Source organism: Natator depressus, chromosome 2, assembly GCF_965152275.1.
Source record: "Natator depressus isolate rNatDep1 chromosome 2, rNatDep2.hap1, whole genome shotgun sequence".
NCBI lineage: Eukaryota > Metazoa > Chordata > Testudines > Cheloniidae > Natator > Natator depressus.
In genome coordinates this window covers 74392767-74412228 of record NC_134235.1, presented here as the reverse complement: position 1 = coordinate 74412228, position 19462 = coordinate 74392767, and the positions used below count along the sequence as shown (strand labels likewise).

Here is a 19462-nt window from a genome sequence, read left to right as displayed (position 1 = left end):
ATTCTTCCAATAGCTGATGGGATAGGTTTTCAAGTCCTAATTGTTCTAATCTGTTATCGTTGGATGAAAAAGTGTTTAACCATCTGGATATATAAAGGTTTATCAAAAACATTTTATTTAGTTGCTTCATTATAGCTGGTTACATCTGCTGCATCTTATTATGAGGGAGCGCAGCAGTTATGCTACAGTAAAGGTGACTTAGCATCAGTGAGAACTAAAAATCCTTTAACTGTTCTAGTCACCTCTGCAGCAGTACTTTTGAGTATTTAAGCTGCTTTACAAACCCAAGTAAGTTATTCGGAGATAGCAAAAAAGGTTAAAAAAATAAACAGTTCTGTTTTTATTCTTCTAAGGATTGTTAGAGTATTCAGCATTGGTGAGGCCTCATCTGGAGTACTGGTTTCAGAGTGGTAGCCGTGATTGTCTGTATCAGCAAAAAAAAAAAAAAAAAAAAAAACCAAGGAGTACTTGTGGCACCTTAGAGACTAACAAATTTATTTGGGCATAAGCTTTTGTCGGCTAAAACCCATTTCATCAGATGCATGCAGTGGAAAATACACTAGGGAGATATATATACACACACACAGAGAACATGAAAAAATGGGTGTTGCCATACCAACTGTAACAAGACCAATCAATTAAGGTAGGCTATTATCATCATCGGGGGGAAAAAAACCTTTTCTAGTGATAATCAGGACGGCCCATTTCAAACAGTTGGCAAGAAGGTGTGAGTAACAGTAGGGGGAAAAAATAGCATGGGGAAATAGTTTTTACTTTGTGTAATGACCCATCTACTCCCAGTCTTTATTCAAGCCTAATTTAATGGTGTCCAGTTTGCAAATTAATTCCAATTCTGCAGTTTCCTGGAGTCTGTTTTTGAAGTTTTTTTGTTGTAAAATTGCGACTTAGGTCTGAAATTGAGTGACCAGGGAGGTTGACGTTCTCCGACTGGTTTTTGAATATTATAATTCTTGACATCTGATTTGTGTCAATTTATTCTTTTTTGTAGAGATTGTCCGGTTTGGCCAATGTACATGGCAGAGGGGCATTGTTGGCACATGATGGCATATATCACATTGGTAGATGTGCAGGTGAACGAGCCTGTCATAAAAATAAAGGGAAGGGTAACCACCTGTCTGTATACAGTGCTATAAAATCCCTCCTGGCCAGAGGCAAAACCTTTTCACCTGTAAAGGGTTAAGAAGCTAAGATAACCTTGCTGGCACCTGACCAAAATGACCAATGAGAAGACAAGATACTTTCAAAGCTGGGGGTGGGGGACGGGAAACAAAGGGTCTATCTGTCTGTCTGTGTGATGCTTTTGCCAGGAATGCAGACTCACAACTTTTGTAAAGTTAGTAAGTAATCTAGCTAGAAATGAGTTAGCTTTCCTTTTGTGTAATGGCTGGTAAATACGTTGTGCTGGGTGGAATGTATATTCCTGTTTTTGTGTCTTTTTGTAACTTAAGGTTTTGCCTAGATGGATTCTCTATGTTTTGAATCTGACTACCCTGTAAGGTATTTACCATCCTGATTTTACAGAGGTGATTCTTTTACCTTTTCTTTAATTAAAATTCTTCTTTTAAGAACCTGATTGATTTTTCGTTGTCCACGTGTTTGGGTCTGTGTTCACTTGTACAAATTGGTGAGGATTTTTATCAAGCCTTCTCCAGGAAAGGGGGTGTAGGGCTTGGGGGGATATTTTGGGGGAAGACATCTCCAAGTGGACTCTTTCCCTGTTCTTTGTTTAACACGCTTGGTGGTGGCAGCATAGGGTTCAAGGACAAGGCAAAGTTTGTACCTTGAGGAAGTTTTTAACCTAAACTGGTAAGAATAAGCTTAGGGGGTCTTTCATATGGTCCCCATATGTGTACCCTAGAGTTCAGAGTGGGGAAGGAACCTTGACAGAGCCTCTTATGGTGTGGCTGATGTGATTAGCTCCTATGATGGTGTCCCTTGAATAGATATGTGGACAGAGTTGGCAATGGGCTTTGTTGCAAGGATGGGTTCCTGGGGTAGTGCTTTTGCTGTGTGGTTGCTGGTGAGTATTTGCTTCAGGCTGGGGGGCTGTCTGTAAGCAAGGACTGGCCTGTCTCCCAAGATCTGTGAGAGTGATGGGTCGTCCTTCAGGATAGGCTGTAGGTCCTTGATGATGCGCTGGAGAGGTTTTAGTTGGGGGCTGAAGGTGATGGCTAGTGGCGTTCTGTTACTCTCTTTGTTGGGCCTGTCCTGGAGTAGGTGACTTCTGGGTATTCTTCTGGCTCTGTCAATCTGTTTCTTCACTTCAGCAGGTGGGTACTGTAGTTTTAAGAATGCTTGACAGAGATCCTGTAGGTGTTTGTCTCTGTCTGAGGGGTTGGAGCAAATGCGGTTGTATCGTAGAGCTCGGTTGTAGACAATGGATCGTGTGATGTGGTCTGGATGAAAGCTGGAGGCATTTAGGTAAGTATAGCGGTTAGCAGTTTACCGGTATAGGGTGGTGTTTATGTGGCCATCATTTATTAGCACTGTAGTATCTAGGAAGTGGATCTCTTGTGTGGACTGGTCCAGGCTGAGATTGATGGTGGGATGGAAATTGTTAAAATCATGGTGGATTTCATCAAGGGCTTCTTTTCCATGGGTCCAGATGATGAAGATGTCATCAATGTAGCATAAGTAGAGTAGGGGCATTAGAACAATGCTTCCTCAGCTCTCGTCCCCTAAGTAAGCCATAAAAATGTGTCCAGTTTTGGGCCCCATACTAGAAGGATGTGGAAAAATTGGAAAGAGTCCAGTGGAGGGCACCAAAAATGATTAGGGGGCTGGAGCACATGACTTATGCGGAGAGGCTGAGGGAACTGAGATTATTTAGTCTGCAGAAGAGAAGAATGAGGGGGAATTTGATAGCTGCTTTCAACTACCTGAAGGGGGGTTCCAAAGAGGATGGATCTAGACAGTTCTCAGTGGTAGCAGATGACAGAACGAGGAGTAATGGTCTCAAGTTGCAGTGAGGGAGATTTAGTTTGGATATTAGGAAAAACTTTTTCACTAGGAGGGTGGTGAAGCCCTGGAATGTATTACCTAGGGAGGTGGTGAAATCTCCTTCCTTAGAGGTTTTTAAGGTCAGGTTTGACAAAGCCCTGGCTGGGATGATTTAGTTGGTGATTGGTCCTGCTTTGAGTAGGGGGTTGGACTAGATGACCTCCTGAGGTCCCTTCCAACACTGATATTCTATGATTCTATGATAAAAACCACAGAGTTTTTAAGAGGGATGGATAAATTGGAAGAGTAAGCAGTTGCCTGCATGATCAGAGACTGATAGGCTCCTAAATTTGATGAGTAGGGCCATTCTTGTCAGTAGTATGCATGTGTTTATTTCCATCACCTGAAGCAGGCTTTCCCTGGTTCCAGGAGTTAAGGTGGTATCTCAATACTGCTTATAAACGGAAAGGTTCAATATAGCCCTAAAGCATGATGTTAGTACTGTATAAGGCCAGGTAACAATGAGGACCTGGGCTACAATTTAAATTTAAAACTGAAGATGGACTGATTTTAGCAATCACTGCTGTGGCATTTTAAAATATCACATTGGTTACAGACCTCTAAAGCGATTTTGTTTTTGGAAACAAAAGACAAGCTTATTAGGACTGACAAGCTGTAATGCAACTATGCCAGTAAATCAGCAATTTATTCATTCAGTTGCATAACATTTTTAAGGCTTAGAAAACTGGTAATTTCTCAAGCAAATAAAAGCTCTTGTTTTATTTCTGGGAAAAAATGCACTCTGTAGGGCAGTGGTCCCCAAACTGTGAGGTGTGCTCCCCTACGAGGGCAGGGCAGCGCACGGCAGGGCCCAGGCCAGCCCCCACTAGGGGTTGGGGAGGGAGTGCCACGGTTCCAGCCCCACTCTGCCCCCAACCCTGTTCAGCCCCCAGGCCCAGCTCCACCTCCAGGCCAGATCCACCACCAGTCCCACTCTGCCCCCAACCCTAACTCCCTTCCATCACCAGCCACATCTCTGCCCTCATTCTCTCTCCACCACCAGACCAGTTCTGCCTCCAGTCCCAGCCCCTCCCCCATCCCCAGTTCCACCCCCAGCTTCACTTTCAGCCCAAGCTCCTCTGCTGAGGAAGCCTTGTCTGTGCAGTAAGGGGGGGGGGATGTGGGGGGGAGGAAACAGATTCTGTTAATGGAGGTGGGTGGGGGGGTTGCGACTGGAAAAGTTTGTGCGCTGCATCTGTAGGGACTAGCATAGTAAAGCACTATGCCAAGAGGATTACTTAAACATACTACTTTTCAGAGACTAAAGGCAATTACTAATTACTTAGGAACTATAGCACATGTGCATCTTCCAACTGCTCTACAAACATTCATTGTCAGAATATCTCTTGGAGGCAGATAAATCATAGAATCATAGAATATCAGGGTTGGAAGGGACCTCAGGAGGTCATCTAGTCCAACCCCCTGCTCAAAGCAGGATCAATCCCTAACTAAATCATCCCAGCCAGGGCTTTGTCAAGCCTGACCTTAAAAACCTCAAAAGGAAGGAGATTCCATCACCTCCCTAGGTAATGCATTCCAGGGCTTCACCACCCTCCAAGTGAAAAAGTTTTTCCTAATATCCAACCTAAATCTCCCCCACTGCAACTTGAGACCATTACTCCTTGTTCTGTCATCAGCTACCACTAAGAACAGTCTAGAGCCATCTTCTTTGGAACCCCCTTTCAGGTAGTTGAAAGCAGCTATCAAATCCCCCCTCGTTCTCCTCTTCTACAGACTAAACAATCCCAGTTCCGTCAGCCTCTCCTCAGAAGTCATGTGTTCCAGTCCCCTAATCATTTTTGTTGCCCTCCGCTGGACGCTTTCCAATTTTTCCACATCCTTCTTGTAGTGTGGGGCCCAAAACTGGACACAGTACTCCAAATGAGGCCTCAACAAGGTAAGCAGCAACCCTTCTGTTAACTCATTTTGGAAATAAGTGATCCCAGCCACAGAGTCAGTGGCAGTCTTTGGAATTCAGGGCTCCTGGTCCCGCGCTCTATCTGCCGGGACAACATTGCCTTTCTTTTTGGAAGCTTTACCAAGTTACACATCTAATAAGGTGGGGTGGGGGGTATTTTTTTTCTCATCAATCTGACCAGCGACCTAGGTACTTATATGGACTCTCTCCCTGCAACAGCCGACTGCCTATCCTTGATAACTTAGTGCTATTAGCATTTGAAGAGCTGTTCCCTGATATAGCTCAGCTTTTCTCTAGTGGTTTCCCTCCACCTGTGGAGAATCAAGAAAAGCCATCTTCACCAGTGTCATGGTGCTATATACACAAAAGATCTCTGTGGTGATTTACCAAGTATTACATCGAAGAGGTTACCAAATAGCATTTCAGCAAAGGACAGGTACTTGTAGAAACTACATATTTAATCGAGAAAAACTTTATCTCTTAAAATTTTCTAATTCTTATTTCAGTGTAGACTAAATATGAATCCAAGAAAGTCCGTATCCAGATCATTCTAAATTTTCTCTCTCTCTCTCTCTCTCACACACACACACAGAGCGCAGACCTATGGGCGCTTTAACATCAGGAAAACAATGTTGATACAGAAGGACTCAAATTGTTAATAATTCCATAATAATTCTTCAATTCCCATTTCTGCCTGCTGTTACAGAGTCCTGTACTCCAGCCATGTGCACTGCCTCTCCTATCTCACAGATAACCCAGCAGATTTTGCGCCATGTCCGCCTGCCACAGGTAAAAGGGGAGGAGATGAAGAGATGCCCCCATGCCCAGATGTTAGTTATTAAGGAAAAAAGAGCCATCTTCCTCCCCACAAAGTGAAGTAAAATAACCTCTTACCCCACAAACAGCAAGATTCAAATTCACAACATCCATAGCTTCATCAGAAGCCAGGTTTTCTCCTCTTTACAGTGCGGACTGCTCCACCACAGGCATTTAGATGGAGAGGCAAGGATCACACTGGACCAACCATATAGGAGCAGCAGGTGCGTAGTTATGGCCGGTTCAATGTGCATGGATGGGGAGCAATATAGCTGTTACCCTGGTGCATCAGGGAAGACAGGAGCTTTTCCTTTGAAAGTTACCTGTCAGTGAGAAATCCTAACAGTCAGACCACTATTTTTTGCATCTGGAAACAAAATTAAGGGTGAGGAAAAGCAGAAGTTTGGAGAACAAACCGTGGTAGGAAAAGCAGACAGGTATGAAACACAACAAAGGAATGGACAGAAAAGGGTTCAAACAGGAAGCGAACTCTGCACTGCCCTGTGAGAGAAAAAGTTTAGTTTTCACTCTTTCAGAAGGAAAAAAGTAACAAGATGGAAGATAAAAAAGAGAAAAAGAGGGAGAAAAGAATAAATGGAAAAATTGTTAAGATGACATCAAGGTAAAATAAAACTGATTTTTATAATACTTCCTATATTTTATTGCACTATGATGTTAATTGATAGAATAGGACTGGAGTAAAATTGCTGTTGCTGAGCAGGCAACAATACTAATATGATGTATGAGCATGGAACTATATTAACTGGGCTGATATTTTAAAAAAACCCTATCACAGTGGCAGGATTTTCTCCTGGCTTGCCTATCAAGCCTAGTACAGCATCTGGGTTTCTTTTTAATAATAATGAAATAACAAAAAGGTTGACCTTCTAATTCTTGATGCAAGAGTTCTCTGTTATCAGAATACTGACACCACACCTTTGGTTACAAGGTTTCCCATGCAGAGGTCTCCATTAGATAGATCAGTGATTCTCAACCTTTTCCCATGCCAGTACCTCCCTCCCATCCAGCTGAGATCTAGTCAGAACCCTGCATATGGGAAGAGTGGTGGAGGGAGAAGAAATCACAACTCCCAAGTTGAAGAACCCTTAGTGTAGATCCCAAGAACTTCTCGTGAGCATCTATGTAAGTGCTACACACACGCAGAGGCATCAACTATGTTACATAAGCCTTTTTCTTTCCGTCTTGTATTTGAATACTGAATAATGCTGTATTAATTTACAACACATAAAACTGGAATGATTTACTGTATATAGACATAATAAACTTTAGTCCTCTCCAGTGCTTACGTCAATTTCATAGGCATATGTATGGCATTTGTATTGTACAATATTTATTTTGTTACAGTCTTATAAAAAGTTATCACTTAAACTGTTCTCAGTCCTGTTATATTACTTCACTTTTGTTTTTATTTTGGGACGCAAACAGGCTTGGTCTAGACAGATATCACTAATTTGAAACAGTTGCAGGGGAAAAAAAAAAAAAAAAAAAAAAGGTAAGGCACCTATTTAGCCCACTATTAAACACAGAATTTTTTTAAACAGAAGACTATTACTGTAGATAGCAATTTTCTGAATCCAGTATTGATATCAAAACAGCATGCTACACTTAACTTTCAGCATCATGAACTGGCAAAGTATTTTTTAAAAATTCCCGTTCAGCTTATGTGGGAACATTTTACGTTTAACAAGCTTGTAGTTGTATATCCTCACCCTGTAAAATCATAGCTGTGCATTTCACTGACTGCATTTTAATTTTTCCATTGATCAGTTAAATAATGCCAATACATTTGTACTGTGCTGCACAGAGCTACGAGTCCCACTATAACAATGTATTCAATCTTAGGTATGTTTAGCTTTGCCCTTGGAATGCAAAACTGCCCTGTAATCTCACATCATGGTGTTAAGTAATCAGGTGCCCAGTTATACACATCCAGGTTAATCAAGAGAGTCTATATGAAAACAATGTACTGTTTTGAAAGATGCATTCATTTTGTCATTACATGAGTTAAATCATATTTCACGTTTATATAGCACCCCTTCAAACATCATGCTTCACGTGTATAGGAACTATGGGCAAAACCCTAGTCCTCTGCTGCAGCAGCGCAAGAGGGATGAAGGAGCCAGCTAGGGATTCCTCTTGGGTAGAGGATTCATTGGCGGCGTAAAGCCAGCATAATCAGCTTGCTCCCACATCCGTGTAGGAGGTATGGTTAGCTCCTACGTGCTCCAGCTCCAAGAGGTTATGTTACAACCCTAGTTGGTGTTCCAGGTGGCGCAAATTAGATCAGCCTTGAGGCTGCTGTGACCGGTGTTGGGCATTGACCAGGCTTGCACTGTAACCTACTGAAACTACAGGTGAGAATTTGTGTGGATAGATTCAGACATCATCCTATTTAACACAGTTTCAGTTTGAGTGTTTGTGTGTGGCCACAGGAAACCCTTTCCCACTCCCATGTGGATCACTGATCCTCTCACAGACTCAAGAAGTACACAAGAAAAGCAAGTGGGTCTTTTGTTGTTTTGCTTTATATACAATGCTATTTAACTGCAGTAGTCTGCCATCTGATTAGAGACAAGTAACTCCATCACAGTACCCTACACACTGTCTGGAAATGAGGCTTTCTGGAGACCGAGTGGAGCAGCTGGTGCCTAGCAGGGAGTAAAATCCAGATTGCTTTTGCGGGGTGAAACAAAAGACACTTTGTCTAAAATCTGGCAACAGCCCTTGAGTTAGATGGATGGATTATTGGGGGTGCTCCGCTGCTGGGCTGTAGGATCAAAAGGCGCCTTGAAGAACACACCGTTTTAATACTACAAAAAATTATACTAAAAATCACTGCCTACGAATAGAAGACTAAAGACTCATCTGTCTTAAAGTCACTTTTCCCCACATAACGCAGTTGCTCGTTTGCCATGTATATAAAGATTGTACCAGTTAATCATTTAGATGGGGACAAATATTTATTCAGGGGCTACCTTAACGTTGAATGTTATTTCCTCCATGACGTAAACTCGTTCAGGAAATGCTTTAGCCACCTCCTCCACACTGTTAAAATACTGCACTGGCTCCTTAATATCTCGGTCTTGTTCCAGCAGCTTAAACTGCCCTGAAAACAGATGATAAACAGAAGAGCGGTAAGATATTTACATTGGACAGCTGTCACTGTGGCAACTGCTTGCTCACTCCTTCACTATGATGCTTGGTCAGTTTCATCTGATTATTAATAGTTAAGCAACAACAGAAGAGATTGCAAAAGTGTCTTCATAAGCTTTCAAATGAAAAGTTACCAAGTTTCACTAACCCAGAATTACAAGAATGTGTGGGAAGTGAAGTCAAATTAAAAAGGAATCTTTTATCAGATGCTTTCTCTAGAACTGGCAAGTAACTACTAGTGCTTCTACATGTGTACACTTATACCTTACAGCTTCTGTGTAGAAAGCTCTTAGAATACTTTGATTTATAGAAAACACAAAAAACCCTTGTGCCACAAAGAAACCAAAAATAGTGCTGAAATTTTTAAAGTATCATTAGACTGCAGTAAAGAAGTTAAACTAAAACCAATCTCCTTACACCATATTTTGGTAACAGTAGTGTACTGGTTGAATGCTTTCCACATGACAGTTTACAATCAGAAACAATATTTCAAATAATTTGTTAGAGCTAGCTCCATTTAATCCATTATTAAAAATGTGTACCTTTAAACACACACACACACACACACACACACACACACACACACGACTATTTAAAACTCTGTGGAAGATAAAGTATTCCCCTTCTAAAGTAAATAAATTATGAAATGTTGGAAATAAGTGTTCCCTACTAACTTTACCCTGCACCACATGACAGACATTTTAATTTGATTATTTTCTAAATGTCACAGAAGACAAATCGCTGCCTAGACCCTAATACTGTGGCCACATTCACGATTTTGGAAGGAATGTTTATACAATCCTGAATAGTCACCTCATTTACCGCATTTCTTTTTATGCAATATGAATGCACAATTTGAAAGTAAACTTTTGCTAAAAGAGCAGTAGCTAAAGCTGGGACAGACACTACAAACATTCTCAGTATATTAGTGAGATTAATTTAATCAGTGGAGTGATTCTCCCCCACTTTTGAAAAATATTGATATTAGTATCCTACAGGATATTCCCCATCAAAAAACACAGTGAAACCTGTCTCAAGCAATGACTCCAGACAGAAAAATTGGTGGTTTAATTTATTTAGATTTTAAATAGCTAAAAAGGTGCCAGTCCAAGGCTACAGGCACCCTAACACACCATTAACAAATACAATTCGATCTCTGAAGCACCAAAATCATCAATTAAACAAGAACTCAGCCAGCCAACCACCTAAAAAACTGTCTCCTGCCCCTTCATCTAGGAAACATACCCTCTGCCCTCTCCAAAAACCTTATTGGACAGATGTCTTTTGGGGCATGCCAGAAGGTCCCCAAATTTTGACTGCTTTGAACCAAGGGGGGCAGGGGAAGCAAATCTCACAGTCCAAGAGCCCTGACAGCAGCCCCCTCTCTTTTATAATCAGGAGGATCCTCTCCAAGTGTCCCATCTGACTACAACCCCCTGCTGACAAATGGAGGATTAATCTTCTAATAAGGGTAGAACAGCAGTGTTTAAGGCTACCTTGGGTGGACTCATAAGGTAGGAGTTTGCCCTTCTTGTACAGATTTCATGGTAGTTTTAAGGTATGATAGGCAGGGCTAGTAGCATTGCCTCTTAAAGTTCCCTGACATTTCCCACCACAATAATACCCTGTTTTCAGTTGTTTATAAAGCTTTGCCAAACTAACTATTTGGGCTGAAATTTTCCATGATGGTTGCTTGGAAAATTTCAACGAAAACAGCCCAGCTGTTTCCAAGAATGAGGCAAGGGACAAATAAGTTATTTTGCCCGTGCTAAAAAATTCTGGCAACCTTTTATTTGAGAAACTCTAGCCCTCCCCCGCCCTAATATTTTGAAACAAGGCCAAGTTATAAGCCTTTGAAGAGTCACAGTTCGCACATGATCAGTAGAGACTTGCTAGAGCTTAACAGAGACTCTCGTTACTGAGCATGCTCCAGCCCAGGGCTGAGCTAGATTTTACCTACAACTGCAGCTTTAAGCTGCTGTGGGCCGGGCCAGGCCAGGTCTGGATCCAGGCACTGGAACTAAAAGTTGGGCGACTCTCACTCCTGTGCTCTCAATGCCTCCCTTACCCGAGCAACCTTAATTCAGCCCCTTACACATATCCACTACAATACAGTCTTTAATTACATGATTATGTACTCTTCATGCATACTAGGTATTAGGGCTGTCAAGGGATTTAAAAAATTAATCCCAATTAAATCACGCTGTTAGTAATAGAACACAATTTATTTAAATTTTTTTTGATGTTTTCTACATTTTCAAATATAGTGATTTCAATTACCACACACACTACAAAGCGTACAGTGCTCACTTTACATTTATTACAAATATTTGCACTGTAAAAAAATCAAAAGAAATAGTATTTTTCAATTCACCTAATACAAGTATTGTAGTGCAATCTCTGTTGTAAAAGTGTAACTTACAAATGTAGAATTATGTACAAAAAATAACTATTAAAAAAACCCAACAGTGTAAAACTTTAGAGCCTACAAGTCTACTCAGTCCTACTTCTTGTTCAGCCAATCGCTCAGACAAACAAGCTTATTTACATTTGTAGGAGATAATGCTGCCCACTTCTTGTTTACAATGTCACCTGAAAGTGAGAACAGGCGTTTGCATGGCACTTTTGTAGCTGGTCGCAAGATATTTACGTGCCAGATGCGCTAAAGAGTCATATGTTCCTTCATGCTTCAACCACCATTCCAGAGGACATGCATCCATGCTGATAATGAGTTCCTCTCGATAACGATCCAAAGCACTGCAAACCAACGTATGTTCATTTTCATCATCTGAGTCAGATGCCATTAGCAGAAGGTTGATTTTCTTTTTTGGTAGTTCGCGTTCTGTAGTTTCGACATTGGAGTGTTTCTCTTTTAAGACTTCTGAAAGCATGTTCCACACCTCATCCCTCTCAGATTTTGGAAGGCACTTCCGATTCTTAAACCTTGGGTCCAGTGCTGTAGCTATTTTTATATCTCACATTGGTACCTTCTTTGCATTATGTCAAATCTGCAGTGAAAGTGTTCTTAAAATGAAGAACATGTGCTGGGTCATCATCGGAGACTGCTATAACATGCAATATATAGCAGAATGCGGGTAAAACAGAACAATTCTCCCCCCAAGGAGTTCATTAATTTAATTAACGAGTGTCATCAGCATGGAAGCATGTCCTTAGGAACAGTGGCTGAAGCAGGAAGGAGCATACAAACGTTTAGCATATCTGGCATGTAAACACCTTGCAATGCCGGCTACAGAAGTGCCACGCGAACACCTGTTCTCACTTTCAGGTGACACTGTAAATAAGAAGCGGGCAGCATTATCTCCCATAAATGTAAACAAACTTGTTTCTCTTAGTGATTGGCTGAACAAGAAGTAGGACTAAGTGGACTTGTAGGCTCTAAACTTTTACATTGTTTTGTTTTTGAGTGCAGTTATGTAGCAAAAAAATTTACACTTGTAATTTGCGCTTTCACGATAAAGAGATTGCACTATGGTACTTTTATGAGGTGAATTGAAAAATACTATCTATTCTGTAATAAAAAATAATATAAAGTGAGCACTGTTCCCTTTGTATTCTGTGTTGTAATTGAAATCAATGTTTTTGAAAATGTAGAAAAACATCCAAAAATATTTAATACATTTTCAACTGGTATTCTATTGTTTAACAGTGCAATTAAAACAGCAATTAATTTTTTAATTGCAATTAATTTTTTGAGTTAATTGCATGAATTAACCGACAGCCCTACTAGGCATACTTGTCCTGCCTCAATGCAGGGGACTGGACTAGATGACTTCTTGAGCTCCCTTCCAGTGCTACATTTCTATGATTCTGTTTTTTCCACAGGACCCTTGCCTTTTCAGTATATACAATGAATCAGCTCTGGGAATCAATCAGTGTTTTGTAGTGAAGGAGACTTCTGTAGGACCCGTGGTTCATTTGTTGCAGAAGTTGGAAGGTGTGTAGTGAATGAGGTCTCAGAGTTAGAGAGAAAGAGTGAGTGAGTGAGGTAATATCTTTTATTGGACCAACTTTTCAGAATTAAGGCACTTGAATGCTGCTCTAGAGAACTGGATTCTATCCCTGCCTCTGGCACAAAGTTCTTATGTGACGCTGAACAAGTCACTTGAACGTGCAAGTAACCTGTACAAAGTTTGGTTTCTCCTTTTCCGCATGCCCCACTTGAGACTGAGGGTCTGATGTGCAGAAGTGCTGAGCACTCACAGCTGCAACTGAAGTCAGTGGGAGCTATGCTTTGAACATATCAAGTGCTGTATAATGCTACATACTCTGGAAAAAAAAAAAAAAATCAGGACCTACCTGTCCCAAATGGGGTGCCCAAAATAAATAGCTGCTTTTGATCTTAATCTCTCTGTTCCTCAGCTTCCTATTGTAAAATGGGAACAATACCACCCACCTTATCTCACAGGCTGGTTGTGAAGATAAATTAATGTTTATGAAGCACTTGGATAATATAGTGATGAGAACCATAGAAAAGCCCATGAGGAAATTAATAATTCTGTCTTCGGAGCAGAGTTTGAACTGCATACAGTAAAGCCTGAGGCCACATGCTGAACAAGGAGAAAAAACAAAATATGGAATAGCTGCTCATTAAGCGAGCATTGTACACTGTGCATTGAATGAGGCAGTGGCCTGTGGGGAAAAAAGTAGTGTATACTCATGTAACTAAAAGACTATCATAACCCATATGCACAAGGGGGCAGAGTTAAGGTTGTACCGGCAACATGACTTTGCAACCTTAATGATGTTCTTTTAACACACACACAGGAAAAAAACATATACACACACTCACACTCGGGGCATTTTGGAACAAATGTATTTGTAAGTTACTTATCTCTTAAGTGAAGACAAGACTTAGTTTTAAAACAAAAACAAAAACAAAATGCATGCAGAGTGTAGCAAAACACTACTACTTTTGAGAGAAGGTAAATATAACCAGAAAACGTTACAAAATTAAGAGAAGGTTGAACCGCAATCACAACATGACTTATCTTCATTCTATTTAGGTATTTGATAATGAAGTATTGTCAGGAATCAAAAACAACATATGCTTTCAGAGGAGTGCACCTGCAACTCTCATATCATGGGATGTTTTAATATTAGCACAAATCAATTGGTAAAAATCTATTAAAGGGTTTTTCTTGTTAATCAATGGAATGAAATGAATACAAGTTTTACCCAGAGCATGGTCTCTGATGCAGGGAAAGAAAGATAGTGTATTAAGGCAGTATTGCACTTTTAACATGCCCTCTAAATAGGTGGAGAAATGAGATTATTTCCATGCAAAGGTGCTTGTAATGAAAATGGCAAATGCAACAAGATCAAAAAGATGAGCACAGAAACATGAAACAACAAGGAAAAAACAAAAACAAAAAACCCCTAGAGCAGCAGTCCTTCCTTTAGAAAGTGTCAAATCGGCTAGTATTGGGATAATCTGTAGACCTCTGGCTACAAAGTTAAAGCAATAATTGACACAGAAGATCAGCATTTTCCTCTAAAAGTTATGGGATCCACTTTCCTGTTTAAAAAAAAAAAAAAAAGCTCTAGTCCAGTCCCCCTTAAACACTTCCAAACAAAACCCAGAACAGAAGAACAAGGTGCAATGAGACTACTGATTTTGTTTCTTACTGTCATAATTCTTTTCACTTACTATAATTACTGTTTTACCATACTTTACTTTTAAAAATCCCTGTTCAAACACAAAAATTGATTAAAAAAACATACCAATTCCCAGAGACAATGTAAGAGTTAATACAAACACAAAAGCAGATGTGAAATCAATTTGTTAAATCAGTACAGAAATTCTGCAACAGACCATTCTGTGTAAAGTGGTTTTGTGCCACCATACAGAAAGGGTGGAGGTTGCAGAAACATCTGTTCAGATGTGTTACTTGTCAAATCCTTCTCTAAAGAAAAAGTTGTATTGTCTTTCAGAAGCTTTGATTATTTAGTAAAATCTCGAAGTGAGTTATTCCATCTGCAGGACCCAGTGCTGTTCAGGAATTAATAGACAATACATTGGGACAGCAAGAGTGAGAAGCAGAGGTTTACATTTCACACTATGCTGAGTGTTGACAATGTACTCAGCATTTTGCAGAACCATAGTCATGGCCTACAATGTTCAGAATCTTTATCTATTTGACAAAATTCCACGATTTTGGGAAAGACTGTTGATTTTGCCAACATTCCCCATAAGAATTCTACTTCCCTTGGACTCTGGGAACACTTTTGTTTTTCTTTTTGAGCAGAATAACTTTAGCTAGAATTGAGCAGAGATTTTAAAAGACATAGTCAAAGGAGTAAGAAAGATGTGAATGGCCAAAATAATGAATTTCAAATGCAGGTGGCTTGGGAAAGAGAGGAGGAGGTAGAGAAGGAGGGACAGCTTATTAGGAGTGCAATGGAATGCAATATTTCAGTTTGAAAGGCCACTTCAGCACTTCTGCTTCTCTTATGGATGGGGGTATTGTACGTGCTTCTGTTGACATGTGCACGTAACTCCCATTAGCGTTGCATGTGCACACAAGGACAAGAGAGTAACCCCATCGTTTGACATGGAGATAGATTTGTCTCACCAGGGAAGTCTCAGCTTATTTGATCAATCTTCACTCTGTCAGTTAGTTCATAGAGTGGAGTTATCTTACACCACAGACATGGCAGAGAGTTGAGGAGGGGAAATTGGAAGCCAGAAAAAATATGGTATTAAAATAACCTGGATATAATCTTAACCCATACTAACATGCAGGTAATTCTTCTTCCTTTTGTAGAATTATGTATGTGGCACTCAAGTATTGTATTTCATTTTATGAAGTATTGGGGTGATAATTTTTGCAATTACATACACCCAAAGCATCATTTTTAGGGGAAACCCCTCCCCCCCCCCCCCAACAATCAAATACTGATGCAGCTATAATTTGAATAGTTCCAGCAGCATGCCAGGTACTTTATAAATAAGCATAATGTTATGATACCTGCCCCCAAAAACTTACGATCTAGACAATCAGCCTGCAAAGGAAGGGTTTGGAGGACATTGAGCAGTAGTGACAATAAAAGGGAAACTACATGTCTTGCTCTCTTGTTTGCTTCCCTTCTTTCAGTTTGCTGAAATTTAGAGTTTATTTTTTTCAGTCATTTATTCATTGGTTTAAAGTTTTTTGCAGAAAGATTAGAGGGCACTGGGAGTTACAGTCATTTTGAAACAAGAGACTTCTTGGAATCTGTCTTTAGAAGGAGAGAGTGAAGATATGGTAGACACAGTAAAGAAAGGAATTCCAGGTGCACTTATGGGGCACATCTATTTTTTATATGGACTGTACAAACACTATTAAATCCTCAACAGCTCTGCGAACTAGTAAAATATTGCATTGTTATATACAGTATTTGTATTCATCACATTCATTTTTAAAGAAAGGGATACCCATCCCCCCAACACACATGCAATTTTGGGAACAAAATGAAAATTAACTGGGAAAAAGGCATGTTTAAGTAAACATAAAATTGTAATTAGCATCTGCAATGTGCACCTGAGCTGAATTTACAGTACCATAAAACACAGAACAGGGCAAGGCACAATAGCACATTCAATAACCTAGTAATTGATTGTGTAGTACCCTACGCACAGTGGAAGGGAACAGACCTGTGGAAAGGAATAGGAATAGTTTTACTTCTTGGAAGGATTTTTAAAGTTTTGGGGGGCTTCAAACACCACAATTTATTTCTGCTTTATATCACTGTGATAGGAGTCCTGCTTTGCTGTCATCCATTCAGCCAAGAAAAAGACTGAGCCACACATCATCATTCAGTTGGAGATGTCACAGGACTTCACCTTTACATTGTACTGTTCAAGAGATCAGGAAAGGGAATCAAAACAGGGTCTTCCACAAGGCAATACAATCAAAGGCTACCTGCGTTGTTCTGGACTTTTAATTACACTCTATAATCATGCACTGGCAAAGAAAAGGGGGCTATATAGTCTGCTACATCTTTTCTATCTCCAATTTCTATGATTCTAAAGGTGTAGATACTGGCACCAGAACACCAATCAGTACAAGTGTGCCAATGGCACTTTAATCACATTTCACCGAGATTTAACCCAAGACGCTGAATTTGTAGGTGACTTAAAATGGACATATGAGTATGTAGAGGACTTAAATGGCAAACCAAAACATCATTTGTTTTATAGGTTAGAGTCACAACTACTAGGTTACCACAATAAATAAATGATATGATTTACAGAAATCATGCGACTAACTGCAGTATATGGCAAGGGCATTAACTACGAGTATGTCTATGTTTAAAACATTGCTGCACGGTTACCACACTTCAGTGTAGACACCTACTACAGCAATGGGGTGTGTGTGGGGGGAAGGGGGTCTCCTGTCACTGTAGGTAATCCACCTCCCCTAAGGGCAGAAGCTATGTTGATGGAAGAATTCTTCCACTGACCTAGTTCTGTCTACAGTGGTGGTTAGGTAGGCTTAACTATGTCTCTCAGGGGTGTGGATTTTTCACATCCCTGAGACACGCACCTATGCTGATGCAACTTTTGAGTGTACAACAATCCTAAGTTTAACCCATCTTCCTAGATATTATCAACCTCATTCATAATTAACAACACCATTTTACGTGTCTTGTGTGTTGCTTAAAAGGTATTAAGAGCATTACATGAGCAGCTTTCAATTTCCTAAATATCAGTTCAAATGTCGTAACAATGGGTAGCCATTAAGTGAATCTGTTGTAATGTCTGACTTTCTTGATTAGCCATAGCCTGCATCAAGCTGATGAGCAGCAAGCTTACAAATACATACCCACATTAATAGTGGAACCTACAGGATGATAGTAAAATCCACCACATTGTAGTATCATACAGGGAGAGGGACATGTTAAAGAAAATGCAAGAGGAGTCCTCTAGAAGCTCACACCAAACAAGATTTGAAATCGGGTAACACCAAAGATAAAGAAGCTACACATAGGTGGCTCATGCACCAGGCTTTTTTCCTATGGAGAAGGGGCACGAAAGAGAGACTGCTGGAGGCCTGCTCAGTCTCTGTCAGTGTTAAAAAGGGAAGAGATCACCAGTAGCTTGTGGTCACCAGATCCACTCCACTGGTAACAGGGATCCTGGGGAGGCTCCCTGCAGTCTGTGTCCTGCCACTAGGAGGAAGGGGGGATTTTTGAGGAGGCATTGCCAATTTGTTCCTCATTTGGCTCCAGCTACTACCAAAATATACTGGACAGCACATGAAAGGTTGGGATGAAAGTGGCAGGGAGGCAAAGGGAAAGACGACAATGCTTTTAAAATTTCAGTATTTCCGCAATGAAACTAGATACTATTTCTGTTTGCATACTAGCTCCCTGATTCAAAGCTTAAAACCCACCAAAATATGAGTCCTTGGAGTGTGAAGAATGCAGCTGCTTATAAATGTAGTTACAATTAGAGAAGTGACTTGGTAAAATGATGGAACTAAGTGTAAATAAACTGCTTAATTTACGGACAATAGCAAGTTATAACTACTGTCTGCCCCAGAGAGCTGACAGCTCTAGAACATTTATAAACAATAGACATTATGCCTTGTGCATCTAGGCTGCCAGCAACAGAAAGTTGAGAATCCAAAACCCTTCCTGCTGGTGCTGTTTTATAGAGACCAAAAAAATAAAAAGGATTGATTTCTAGGCATTGGGTTGAACCTGCAGTGCCAGCATTTAGACAAAATCTAATCTGGACTAGAAAAACTGAGCAAATTTGATTGAAGTTATATCAAATGGAGAACAAAGACCAAAAAGATGTTTTTACATGGGTGCTTTCCAAACCATAACCAAGTTTTGAGATTATTTTCAGCATTTGTTCTCCAATAGCTGATTTTCTGCTGCAAATTTCTGTGTGGGATATTAAAATAGCTCAACAGCAAAAAAGTAGTGCACACACTTTTGAATCAGCTGTAATCTGCCTTCAGACGTATTCTTAACTATTCACCTTGTGACCAACTATAAGTGGTATACAATGGTTTCGGGGACATTTGCAAAAAAAAATAAAAAGGGCTGGGGGGGCGTCTAAAGCCAGGTGAAAATTTAATTCAGTCACAAGAAAAAATTAGTTTTGATAATCTCAACCTAATTCCTGGTGGACATTTGTCAATCACACAAAACCACCATAGTTTCAGGCAGACTGACTCAAACACCCAGGATTAGAATAGCAGACCTATTATAGGTTAGGGTTTAGGTACATTGGCAATTTTTTCAAAATTTTATCATAATTCCCTACATAACGCCTTGCTTAAATCAGGTATATTATGTCCTCACCTTCATGTGCTCCATATATATTTGGCCTAAAGAAAATAGTCACTATTTTGATGTTCCTGGTACACCTATTTATTTAAATTCCTTACTTAAATTAGAATAAAATTTCAGTTCTGACCAAAATTTGTGACCACTCACGTATGTGAAAAAAATTGATGGTTATCTATCTAGTTCCTTCTGGACAGATGTCCATAACAAATATGGTACCACTGGTTAGGG

The 19462-nt window shown here is 40.1% G+C and overlaps 1 protein-coding gene across 3 annotated transcripts in view; it reads right to left on the bottom strand.

Moving 5' to 3' along the window:
- The window catches only part of GAREM1 (GRB2 associated regulator of MAPK1 subtype 1), a 123439-nt gene that overhangs the window by 22469 nt on the left and 81508 nt on the right, over nt 1-19462 (bottom strand). For 2 of the 3 annotated variants that reach the window (XM_074944430.1, XM_074944431.1), the window contains exon 3: nt 8752-8882. The exons of the other annotated variant lie outside the window; for it this stretch is intronic. In XM_074944430.1, coding sequence (XP_074800531.1) covers nt 8752-8882 — 131 coding nt within the window. The remainder of the gene's footprint in view (nt 1-8751; nt 8883-19462) is intronic. 3 annotated transcript variants of the gene reach the window in all.